This window comes from Cyclopterus lumpus, chromosome 4 (genome assembly GCF_009769545.1).
Source record: "Cyclopterus lumpus isolate fCycLum1 chromosome 4, fCycLum1.pri, whole genome shotgun sequence".
NCBI lineage: Eukaryota > Metazoa > Chordata > Actinopteri > Perciformes > Cyclopteridae > Cyclopterus > Cyclopterus lumpus.
The window spans coordinates 11,002,595-11,015,884 of NC_046969.1; the positions used below are offsets into that span (position 1 = coordinate 11,002,595).

Consider the following 13,290-nt stretch of genomic DNA (forward strand, 5'->3'; position numbering starts at 1 on the left):
AAGACACATGGAAGCTCTAATGAATGCCATTACTTCACTTTCCAAATAAATGAGATGTGTAAGAAACTGAGAGAGTCTGTGGTTTGATAGTGCAGGTTAATCCAGGGTCGATGCAAGGAGGCCGTCTGTCTTTGTCGGATAGGAGTGTTTCATTTTTAACTCAACCTCCTGTCAACAGCTAATAAAACATGTATCAGTCCACAATGACCAAAGGCAACCGCAGATGGGCTTAGAAATGAAGTTGACATGTCAGTGACTCAGTGTGTACTTGCATGTGTGCACAGGAAAGAGGCACGTGTGACAGATATCCTTAATACTCCTTCACTAAGTGACTTGGGCTGTCGTTCTTCTCTAACTATAAGGTTAATGGTTGTACCAGTACTCTTGTAACCAAAGCTGTGTCTGAGAAACCCGATCACCTTCAAACAGTATTGTAAAAGCTCCAACGTCAAGGCCCTGGTACATGGAAACCCCTTTAAAACAATTTCCCTCTGTTAAATGATACAGTGTACCACATTGTCCCACTTTGACTCCCAATTAAGGGCTTTGAGGTCAATTTCGAGCTCCTGTTCCCATGCCTGCAGGCTGCATCCCTTCATAGACACTATGCTACTAATCCGTTACTCAACTGCTTTGCTTGCATCCAGCAGGATAATACAGTTTGGGAGATGATAAATGAATAACATTTCTAGCTGAGTTATGGAATAGCAAATGGAACAAAATCTCACCGTGTTTATCTTAGTGGTCTGTTTCTTTTCTCTCACTTTATCCATCTGTTATGTTACTCTTAGTTTCTTTGTGTCCGTCTTTCACTCTCTGACTCTAGCTTTCCCTTTCGTTCTCTGAGCTAAAAACTAAAAAAAGAAAGGAATAAAAGTAAATAACAAGAACATATAGTGTATTATAATGGGACAGAAGTAAGAATCAGTCACTGTAGAATCGTGTAACCTTTTTATTATGGGAACATATCATTCTGCAAGGAGGAAGCGCAGCAATGGAAATTGTCCCTCTCAACCAGAGGGAGCCGCAGTCTGACCAATGCTGGCTTTTGCGGTTGGCCAAAAGATAGACAATGGTCTGTAATTGTCCAGTCATAAATTATTACAGTAACACTGTAATTCAGTTAGGTTCAGATGCTGTCCCGGTGGCTTTAGTGCACATGCTGTGGTGCTGTGTACTTATTATTGTGGCTTGCTTGTGATAAGTGCATTTAACTCTGTTAATTGGCCATTCCTCATACTTTTACTATTTTCACATTAAGTTACGCTACGTTTTGTTTTACTTTGACAGAAAAAATGTAAAGACAATGACAGGATTTCAAAATCTACTGTACAGCTGCCCTTTCTGGCTGAATGTCAGCCGACCGAAGTCTTACATTTGGAGGCTGGCACTGGTCCAGACCACAGACTCTGGAAGTGGTTAAGATCCTCCAACAACTTTCATATTTACATTAGCTGCTCTTTTCCCCTCCGAGGACTCTTTTACAAAGTAGTTTGTGTCTTTTGGGAGTCATTTGCATGCACTTTATCCAAGTAAATTCCCAATCTTTGATATTGTGCACAATACATATGTTATCCTTGCTTTATGCCAGACAACATGGTTGCAACCTTTTGTATAGCTATCTTTGCTCAATAATCCTTTATTATCAATTCCACATGGATTGTAAAACTGTTTTTTAACCACTAATAGTAAGCCATGTTCACTTGCAAATATTAATGTGTCATTTGCTTTTGCTTAGTTTTTCTCTCTTACTTTAAACTGAAGCAGGAATCGTCTAGTTTACACTGGGGATAAAAAAGGATTTATTTGAACATGTAACGCTTCCTTTTTAGTAGCATCTGCACAATTATATTGTAAATAAATCAACATTTAAAAGGAAATTAAACCTGCAGGTTTGTTGCAAAATATCCATTCAATGAATGAACCAGACCCTTACACTGAAATACTTTCTCCTCTCCTCTCCTCTCCTCTCCTCTCCTCTCCTCTCCTCTCCTCTCCAGGGTTCACTCGGCGTCATTGGGATAGCTGGCCTGATGGGAGTTTCTGGTGAAAAGGTAAGGAGTGTGTTTTAGCTTTGATAAATACTCAACACTCTCACATCCACATCAATAACAATGAAGTCAAAGCCATGTCACCATTACTGTCCCTCGTCCATCCACCACCCCTGCAGAAGCAAGTACTGTCAAGATTAATTCAGGAGATTCAGGTTTGTCACTATATCAGAAAAGTGTATTTGTTCCTGATTGGTATCATTAGACATGTGCTGCGCTGACATCTATACAGTATATTACTGCATATGCGGTCATAAAACACATGAAAAAGGATAGCACCACACAGCCAGCATGAGTCTTGTTAAAAAAACTCATGATGTAATCTGCACCGAGGCTTTATCTACTGCCTCGCTCTCAGTTTAAAATACAATATTTGAAGGTGCTCTGCAGCCTTCCTGCTCGGGTGACATTATTTTAAAAGAAGGCTGGACGTGGACTATTAACAGCCCTCGAAGAAAACTCCCCTATTCTCTGCGTTGTTCCTGTCTAAATCGTAACCTGTTTCCCTTCCTATCTCGAAGCTGTGTGCCAGAACATGTTCTGGTGATGGGAAGCCGTCTGCCTGTCAGACTCTTGTTTGTCCTCCGCCCCGCCCCCTCTTATGCAGAATCCCTCTCCTGGTTCAATCTGTCAGCACCAGCCATACCTTGACAGCCCCCAAATTCCTTTCATAGTGTATATTGCATAATAGCAATCTCTGGATTAGACTTTTCTTTCCAATTCAGGGCCTTCACACTTTTTCCACCGTTTGATAGAAGTGCAAGAACTAGAAGTCTACTTGTACAGTCATGCATGTTACACAGTTCCAGAAGGATTAAAGACTGACACACGTGTTGTTAGAGTGGAGACCTCGGCAGCTTTACTGCTCACCCGGGGTTACCTTTGCTTTTAACGCAATATGCCACCAACTGGGTTTCCAAGTACCTGCTGGCTTTAAATCTTCACTCAACCAGGTGTTAATCTAACCTTCTGTATTTCGGAAGCTGCTCTCCAGTTTCATAGCTTTTTATTAGGAAAAGTGTTAGGGAGGATTTTTTTTTGTGGTTAACTTTCAGGTCAAAGTTTAATAATCAGCTCTCTTTCTGTGTTTTCTTTTACCCCTAGGGCGACCGAGGACCAGCGGGTCCAACAGGTCCAGTCGGGGAGAAGGGGCCACGGGTAAGTGCAGTCACACAGGATGTACTGCAGGGCTCTGCTTGTCTGAGAGGTGGTAAACCCCACAGTCATACTATACAAAATAAAAAAGCATTTCCAATAAATCAGCAAAGTTATAACAGCCTACCCAAGCTTTAATACATTGTTCAGTTAACTAATGTCTCAGGATGATTAGTGTGAAGCTGAACCACTGAGCAATTTGGGCTGTAATCTTTGGCAGATGTTTTTTACCTACAATGTTTATTTCATGAAAATGAATGCAGACTCACATGGCCTCAAAGGTTTCAAATTACTCAACGTTGCAACTTTTGTAGATCTTAACAATTCGGCTGTGTCTAATTGTTTTTTTCCCATAGTAATATAATGCTGAAAATAAGTATGAAAAATACAGATTTTATTTCAGTGACTCTTTTGGATCACTCAATATGGTATACATTATACAGAGGCGGGTCGGTATCTCATTGTGACAGTAAAAGGCCCCAGTGGCATACAGTTGTGTCAAATGGTTGGAGTTTGACTTTTTCAATGGCAAGTGGAAGAGGAAAAAACACATTTGTCCAATCTTAAAGCGAGTACTCTTGTGTCTGATTGAAGAAATGTTGTCTTTTTCGTTTTTTGCCCAACATTGGTTGGGTTTGGTACATTTTTTTTTATATTTGCAGGTTAATAGAGGGTAAATGTTACAACATTAACCCACACACTACTGTGGAAAATGTGTTTTTTTGATAGTATTGATTCCCGAGAGAGAAAAAAACCCAATGCTGCAGTCCGGTGCAGCAGTGTGTCCACTGTCCCCCGTACGGCTGCATGGGAGAGGTTGTCCTTACTGTCCTGGGACCTTGGACTAACTCAATGTCTGTAGCTTTGGGCCACAGTCCTGACCCAGATGGCTTGCAGCCTGACTAATTGGCTGGCTGGAAAAGAGGATTACTAATTTGGTGGCTGCCTGGCTGAATAGTTCGATGATTGAATCACTGCTATTGAGAGAGAGAGAGAGAGAGAGAGAGACGTACGATGATTTGTGTGAACCAGTTTGTGCTAAAATGAAGTCACATTAGCAAAGGGTGGCAGTTTGACTTTGGGCTGTGTCACCACAGATGACGATGCTAATTTCATGAAGTTCTGTTTCGGTTTAAAAGCCATTCAAAGCGATTTATTACAAAATGAGAATGGGTGATTGGGTTGCGCTGTAACGAGAACCACAGACCCAGCTGTCCCCCTTTGCCAGTGGGTATTGAGCATATTTTAAGACAAAGTAATAAAAAAAACAGTTCCTATGCACAGATGTTGCAGATGTATCAACATTTTACTGCACAGTCGTGCACTGCTGTTGGGCTTTCGCTGCCCCAATGCAGCATAGTTTGAATACGGTGTATAATGGTAACCGCTATGCCATTACATCTTGTCTACCTTTTTATAATGTTTGTTATTTCTGTTGGTGTAAGGGCTATCCAGGGTTACCAGGAGGTCCAGGGGACATCGGCCTTCAAGGTGCAACGGTAAGTTTCATCCCCTCCTCAACACTGTGTAATACCATATAGTGACTGTTTTATAATTAATGTTACAAATAATGTTTTAGAATGTATTATTATACATTATTGTGTTATTTAAAAGGTAACCTTTTTTACTCCTTCCACTGGGGCTGCAACTTTCAATTATTAAGGGAAGGGGGATTTTGTGAAATCCAGTAACTCAAGTTTCTTGAGGAATAATTTCAGCCCAACCTTGCACATCTCCACATATACATATTGTGCATATACGTTCCCTGTTTCCCACACTTTAGTTTATGTAAACAGTGTGTCTTAACCGATTGTTCAGTAGTTCTGCTGAAGCCTTCGTAATGCATCCTCGAGTGTTGATGTGGGCTGAAAGACACGTTGAGAGGGTTTGCCCTATTTAGTTTGTGTAAATATTCACACTTTATTTTATAGTTTGTCTAACTGCACTATGCCAAAGAAACACTGTCAAAACGTTCCTAAATTACTACAATTTCCCAATCTTTATTCTCTCCCTCCGATCCAACTTGTGTCTGTCTTGTTTTTTCTCCCAGGGTCCACAGGGGCAGAGGGGTAGTCCAGGCATTGCTGGGCCAAAGGGCAGGAGGGTAAGAGCAACCTTTACCTTTGGGGCATTAGTTGTGTCCTTTGTGTAATATGTATGTGAGCTTACATTAACTCAACAACTCATGGAAACTTCACTTATTAAACCCATTGGTGATCTGTTTTGCATCACATCTTAATTTCCACAAACCAAAGTTTAAAGCAATTTAAGACATGTGATTTCCCTGCTTGGCTCCAGCGTCTTCATAGGTGAATTTATAACTGTTTCATAAGCCAATCTCATGTTGAAAGACATTATGGTAATGTGAAATTAATTTGGAGAGGTAACACTGGTGAGACATCATGTGGCTGAGAGGTGAATGACACCTTCAGGTGAGGAGGTAAAGATCATCTTCAAATAGATACAACTCATAGAGACTGTGTGTGTGTGTGTGTGTGTGTGTGTGTGTGTGTGTGTGTGTGTGTGTGTGTGTGTGTGTGTGTGTGTGTGTGTGTGTGTGTGTGTGTGTGTGTGTGTGTGTGTGTGTTGCCTTAGGAAAAGCAAAATGAAATAGTTTTAATTCAAGAGCAGCATAAATTATGGGATAAAATAGATCTTTGGCCAACTTGCTGGGTCTTTGAAACACAATAATATTTGTTGGTGCCTGTGCACTTAAACAAAACATTTTTTTAAAAGCCCAGTAGTATAAACTAAATAGATTGTGCTTTAAATTCTGGGACAAAAACTCAATCCAAGTTTTTATTCACCATTGACAGTTATTGACTAATACAATATAGTATTAATCTCTCTAACAGTATATACTAAATAAATATATTATACTTCCTAAACAGTTGCCAAAGCACATGACCAAGAAGCAATGTATATACAGCTATGAATATTTATTTTCACACATTAATATTTTGTTATTTTCGAGCGACAGACTGCCTCACAATGCTACATGACTAAAGCTAATGCAGGACAATGGACGAGGAACACTAAGAAGCCAATGTAGGGCTGCTTAATACCACACCACTTCCTACACTTCATCACTTATCTATAATTCACTTCCATTTCGCCAAGCAAAACATGTGGCAGTACTTAACATACCACGGCCTGTGTTGTTTACTGTAACACATACATGTGTCGGTCTGTGGTTGCATTTCCTGTCTGGCTGAGGTAAGATATAGTTAGCCTCACCCCCCCCACCTCCTCGTCTGTGGTCCGTCTCCATTGCCGAGGCACATCAGGACCAATGAAAATTGTGAAGGGTTAGTCATTTGAACCAAAGTCACAATATTTTCCCCTTCTCGCTTTTGTTTTTGTAAAATACATAAACACAATTCCTTTCTCAACACGGTGTGTCGATAAGAGATTAGGATGCAACATAAAGGAAGCACAATGAAACCGCCGCACAGCTTATCACTCAACCTTATCAAGTCGTACTCTGGAGATGAATCCATCGGTGAGCACCTACACCTATTCGGCACACACCTGCACGAGTTCTAAAGTCTTTTGTCGTCGTGGGAAAACAGTTACTGCCTCCTCTGAATTATGAGTTGCTACCGTCTTATCTAATCTATCTCCAATTCCACTTCCTCATTTTATTGACCACTTTCAGTGAAATGCACCTCACCTGCTTCAGATATGTTGCTGTAGATAAACTGTTGTTTCATAACTTGTGGACCATAATATGTTGTCAATATGTGCCTCCGTACTAGTCAGACTAACTTCGAATCACACATTAATGATGGCAATGAATTTATCACAACCTATGGCCAGATGCTGTTTTGTAACTAATTAATTTCTTAACTTCTTACAGTTAACTAATTGAGAATAATCAGTGAAACACTGACAAGGATAGACCACAAGTTACAGTAGCATTGGTCTCATGGCAGAAACGATGACCTCAATCAGCTTTAAACCAAGATTGGAGATAGAGATGAACTATTAAAGAACAGAGAGAGAGAGAGAGAGAGAGAGAGAGAGAGAGAGAGAGAGAGATACATAAAGCAGTCAGACTGAAGACAAAATAGGAACCGATAGAGAGCCATCAAAGAACGAGGTATAACATAGATGGACACAACAGATAGGCTGGATGTGAAAAAGTCCTGAAAGAGTGGACAGGAGAGAAAAGGGGAGGGTCTTGGGCAGTGTTTACAGATGTGTATCTGTCACTGTGTGGTGATGACATTGCTTGGAAACCCCTGGAAGTGGGGAAGATACAGAATGATGACTGTTTTCGGTGCTATTTCCAAGCTAATTGTATATATTCATATCATCTTATGTAAGATGCTTTGAAGTATGTATGCCTGTAATGCTCATTCTTCTTTGAGTGATGAAATGTGTGTCTCTTGCTGCTTTCGCATAGGGGCCCCTGGGTCCAGATGGCCTACTGGGAGAACCAGGCCCCGAGGGCACCAAGGTAAACATGCACACCACCCTGTATCTTCACATGTGCATGTGAAGATTGGATGAAAGTAGTACTTTTGCAAGACATATGTTCATCCTCCTGTATATTAGCCACAGTATTACAGCTGAAATGATTTGCTCCACTTGGAAACACTGCCTCAGTCAAATGATTTGTCACATCATATGGATGATTTATTTCTTTAGTCCATCCACATTTTTCCAAAATGTGTAATTTTCCCTGTGAAAGTATTTTTTTGGAGTTTTTTTGGGAGTTTTTCCTGATCCGAAGTGAAGTCCTGGGACGAATGTGTACAGATTGTAAAGTCCATTGAGGCAAATTTGTAATTTGTGATTCTGGGCTATACAAAATAAACTGAATTGAATTGAATACCTTTTTTTTTTTTTGCAGGGTGAAAGGGGCGACGTTGGACAAAAAGGAGAGCCAGGATTCATAGTGAGTAGTCTTATGCAGACTTTATTTTTTGTCTTTCGTCTTATACTAGCTTGTGTTAGAGAAAGACAGGAAAAGAGCAAAGTAGATTAAATAACATGCTGCAAAGTTTATACTCGGAAGTATTAAACATACTTGTAATGTATCTGCTGAATGGTTATGATACTGTAAATTGTCTGCGTAACACATTTCCGGATGAAGACTTCAGGCTCTGAAGAAATGAGAAGACTAATTTGTATTTACTCACCTTCCTCTAAAGCCAAGAATAATCATTTTCATAAAAAGGCATCATCCTGAAGCCTTCGAGGTTAACATGCTCATCACGTTTGAAGATGCACACTCACCTCATGGAAAAGACATTAGCACATCTAGTAAAACCCTCGGGCCTCTGTAAAAGCTTGGCGAGGCTTTAATCAGTTTGTATTGGCAGAGTGGGCTTTTGTCTTTTCACCGCTGTATCAGGTTATTCCCAAATGCAGTTATTATGTATATAATATAATATAATATAATATATATAATCTTTCAGAGAAGAACCCTGAGCTATATCTGCTTCAGATTTGCCTCTAATGCCTCGTTTTAATAAAAAGATCTTTTTCCAAAATTGTGCATCCAGTATATCAGCACAGCCACTCTAGGAGTGGGCATGTCATGTTCATGCATAATATATGCTTATGTGTTTGTATGTGATGCCTCCTTCGGTGCTGGTCATTGAGTGCAGCTGACAGAAAATTATATTTTAAATTGACTACCATTGCAAATGATTTAAAAGCGATACTAACACTTTGTGTCACAAATAGTTCCCACGAGGTAGCCGGTTCGATCCCCGCTCTCCCCTTGAGCAAGACACCTAACCCCCAGTTGCTCCCCAGGCGCGTCACTGCAGCCCACTGCTCCTTAATAACTAAGGATGGGTCAAATGCAGAGAAGAATGTCCCCACGGGGATCAATAAAAGTGTACATTTCTTTTCTTTCTTTGTTTCTAGTTGTCATGTTAATATTTCATAATGAATTATCAAAGGAATTATGTGGCCATATTTTACTGCCTGTTGCAGACAATATCGCTCAATTATCCTAATACAATCAACACAAATGAAATCCTTAAAGGGCTTCATAACTTTGTAAACAAAACATTATGTCCAATGGCTTATTTTTTATGAGCTGATGACAGTTAGGTTCAATCATTTTTTATGGTTTTGTCAATCTTATTCCCAAGAAACTAATGAGCAAATCTTTATTTGAAGTGGTGCTTCCGCAGACATGGAAGTATGTTGCCAATATTTTTCTCAAAACAGATTTAAATCAGCTGCATTGATTTAAAGTCTTTGGTAATCATTAAAATAAAGATTTCTCTTCTGAAGGGCAAGGCTGGCAGTCCAGGAGCGAGAGGCCCTCCAGGGAAGAATGTAAGTAATGTTTAACTGAATGCTGACTGTCTCCTTCAGAGCTTTAATTATCCTCTTCCCTTCATCAAGAAGCATCACTATGATTACAGCACACACCATGCACCTGTAAAACATGTCCACATCCTCCTTTGGCCGGTGATGCATGTAATTATGACTTTAAGAGTGTGGACCTATAAAGTCACTGAAGAGGAAGTTATCATAGTTAAAAGAAGGCACTGTGCATTTTTTCCAAGCACAATCAAAACAAATGTGCATCCACTCTCCCTTATTCAACAGGTGTGTGCCGGTGGTGTTGAACACATCGTTCAAACATAACTGAAACTTGGGCTGCATTTCCTGCCTCTGAATTAAACACATTATGAGTAATTCTTCATATACGTTGAGTGTGAATGTAACACTGTTCACAATGCTTACAGTTTAGACAAGCCATTCATTTGTTTTATATGTTTTAATTGAAGAACTGTGACCACGATATGTGCAGTATGGAGCAGATGACATGGTACAGTTGAAAAATGAACTTGTCAGTGCTCTCTGGTGGACAAATCCTGTAATGGCAAAACTGTGTCTATACGCCCACAAACATATCTATGGCATTTCTGCAGTGCCATTTGTTGTTTCCTATCCACTGACATTTGGGACAATACCAATATATCCAGGTAATAATGGTTCATGATATCAACCAGCGGATTTATTGGTCAGGCTCCACTTTGAATAGTTAGACGTCATCAACCTCAGAGGACACACATTGACTCTGGTGTATAGTACCACAAAGCAGACAGACCTTTGGCACCTTTGAAGCACCATTCAGCCAGCAGACTCTTGTTTTTGTTTTTCTATTTTTACCATGAAGACAATGCTGTATGGTCGTTTTATATGCTTTTTAACTGCTTTTTAACTGCGAAAGGATGAAATAACTGATGTTCCACAGATGGTAGAAATATGCAAAAAACAATCAAAAACAGATTCAAACACTGATTCAAGTGGGCTGTCTAATAGTCAAATGGGGATCATTATATCCACAGTATGTATCAGTTTGTTTCATCCATTTATGGCAGGATTTACAGAGCACGATTCCCAGTCAGATTAAAAGCTCCTTCACCTGCATGCCTAACCCCGTGCGGCATTCAGTTGTTTGGCCTTTCCACTGACAAATGAGCTGCTCCCCACATTCTTTAATCACATTTTGGCAACATTTGACATTTCAGAGTTGTTTGTAATTACTCTGACACACAAACACACACATGCAGGTTTGTGCTCTCGCTCTCCAATTAGCCATCTGGGCATCCACACATAGCTGTGACTAGTTGTGACCTGTCCTCCTGAGCACATGCTGCCTGATGTTCAATGAAGATCCACCCCTTCTCAAAACGTGCCCACTACACACTCTATCTATAGTGGAGGGAAGCGTGTACATTCTCCACCTCTGGACTCATAGCGCCATCTTGTGTCTGATTTTATAAAAAAGCTCCATAAAAATCTATTATGTATTGTTCCTCACAATTTCTGTACTCTATAGTTAAAAAGGAATATGTGATGTCCAAGGCCATTAAGTTTGGTGCAGAATGCTATTTTTTAGTAGCTGTTGTCAGTGAATGTGGTTGTTGTCACAAAGCGCTGTATTATACTGCAGATTCCTTAAATCTTTTTGTCTCCCTAAAATCGTGTAAATATTACTTTCAACACTCACAGTGTTGACAATTGCTCTCGCTGGCTCGTTACATAATGCGTGAGCTGTGAGAAGATTTCAATGTTTTTCCTGCTCTGTTATTTTGTCTTGTTTTTAATTGATCCAGATTCACTCGTAAAATACCTTATTCACACAGCTTGAGACATTTAAGATATATATATGTGTGTATTTTGAGCGTTAATTGTCATGAGTTCGGTTGTAATGTTTCACGATAGTTTGTAAACCAATTTATTTTACAGCTAATGGTTGATGCTACTGAATTCTTTGCTATCTCGTGAAATTTTGGAACATATATTTCTGCATCGAATAAACACGGTTTCAAATGAGGGTGTCTCGTCTAAACATGGTCACACAATATTTGCAATACAAAAACATCTGACACTGCGGGAAAGCCAAATCCTTTTGTATTGCATCAACGAATTCCTGTGCCGTGTCTCGAGGCATTAGGCAGCACTGAAATATTTGACACATGTTTGTGGTTACGTTGCTTATAATGGTTTATGATCACGATGAGAAGAGGACCATGGTCAAAGCCAAGCTTTCTCTTTGCTCCTTTTCCGTGATGACACAACTGATTGCAGCTGTACTTGACTGTGTGTTTCCAGGGTAAAGCAGGTATTCCAGGCAACACCGGGGAGAATGGACCCCACGGCGAACCAGTAAGTATGCCGTCTTCCAACGGTCCAATTGACGGCCTCGTTTCAGGAAACTACAGACAAACGCTACATTTTGAAAAGCGACTTGTCCGGAATCTATAACAAAGGTTTCAGGAGAAAGGGTTTCTCAAACTTCTCTCTGTTGTTGCTAATTAAGAGAAATTAAACACTTTGAGAGGTGAAGTTATTTAGATTTCACTGTTTATTGCTTCCTCTCGCTATGTTACGCACACCTTTAAGCACGACACCTTGTGCATCCCCTCCTTGATTAGTGTTCAAGTTCTGGATTTTCCTGGAAATAAGCCAACCCTTTAGGAACATAAAGAATGTCAAACAATCTGATGCAAATATTTATTAGGGTAGGACGTTCCAATAACAGTGGAGGCACGGTTTATGTTATGCTATGTGTTTCATCTTGCCTTTGGCTGGTCTTCAATTTTACTCCAGGCACTCTCAGTTCTCAGCTTTCCCTCCTCTACAGACTTAAACATTCAACTGCATGTTTTTGTTTGGCCATTATATGCTAGACTTGGATATTACGTTTACTGGTGTTATATTACCCGATTTACTGAATCTAACAAATCCAATAATGTTATTATTGTATAATTTGACTGCTTAAGCTGCTTAAGGCATTTTATGATGGTTAATTTTCTTGCAGGGACCCAAAGGACCTTCTGGAGAAGCTGGACCTGATGGAGAGCAAGGACCCGAAGTACTTTTCATTAAGAATTAGTTCACATAAATCAATTTATTATTCAGGGTTTGGTTTTTTTCAAAGTTGACATTCCTATGTATACGGTACAACTTAAATATGACTCATTCCCATTTGTTTTTCATCTTTTTAGGGTGGGCCTGGTGCTGAGGGGGAACTGGGTGCCATCGGAGAGCCGGGGTCAAAAGTCAGTACGACCGTGTCATGTTTTTTTTTGCCTCTGCTTCTTAGAAAACATTTGTCATGTGGGGCTTCAGTCCCTACCCCCTCCAGCAATGTGAAACTATGTGACCTTGCACAGATAATTTGACATATCTGTAACCTTGGGTGAAACAACAGCTCATTGTCAAGTCTAACATGGTCCCAGCTTCAAGTATCAGTGGTTGGTTTAAATCTGCGAGTGTGCATGCACATATTAGTGTGTTTGACCTCCAGACAGCCCCTTGGTTTGTTTTGTGTCCCTGCAGGGTGAGATTGGGCCTCCAGGAGCTGAAGGGGAACAGGGACAGGAGGGAACGAGTGTGAGTAACTGCAAACATCCCACTAATCCCTTCCTTCCTTGTGTTTGGCTAAATCAAATCCGGTCGTATATTTACTCCCCCTCTTTTTGACGACAATGTCTAATCCCCAGCCCGAGGAAAGCAGAACAATGGACTGTATAAATAGCACAGCCTGAGTCTCATCATACTGTTCTGTCCACAGAATTAGACTCAACACGTTAACAAG

At 40.2% G+C, this 13,290-nt stretch overlaps 1 protein-coding gene across 1 annotated transcript in view; it reads left to right on the forward strand.

Annotated features, from left to right (window-relative positions):
* The window catches only part of LOC117729500 (collagen alpha-1(XXIV) chain), a 75,518-nt gene that overhangs the window by 43,582 nt on the left and 18,646 nt on the right, over positions 1–13,290 (forward strand). Inside the window, exons 25-35 of the mRNA XM_034530630.1 lie at positions 2,001–2,054; positions 3,156–3,209; positions 4,652–4,705; positions 5,257–5,310; positions 7,615–7,668; positions 8,065–8,109; positions 9,465–9,509; positions 11,802–11,855; positions 12,511–12,564; positions 12,698–12,751; positions 13,032–13,085. Coding sequence (XP_034386521.1) covers positions 2,001–2,054; positions 3,156–3,209; positions 4,652–4,705; positions 5,257–5,310; positions 7,615–7,668; positions 8,065–8,109; positions 9,465–9,509; positions 11,802–11,855; positions 12,511–12,564; positions 12,698–12,751; positions 13,032–13,085 — 576 coding nt within the window. The remainder of the gene's footprint in view (positions 1–2,000; positions 2,055–3,155; positions 3,210–4,651; positions 4,706–5,256; positions 5,311–7,614; positions 7,669–8,064; positions 8,110–9,464; positions 9,510–11,801; positions 11,856–12,510; positions 12,565–12,697; positions 12,752–13,031; positions 13,086–13,290) is intronic.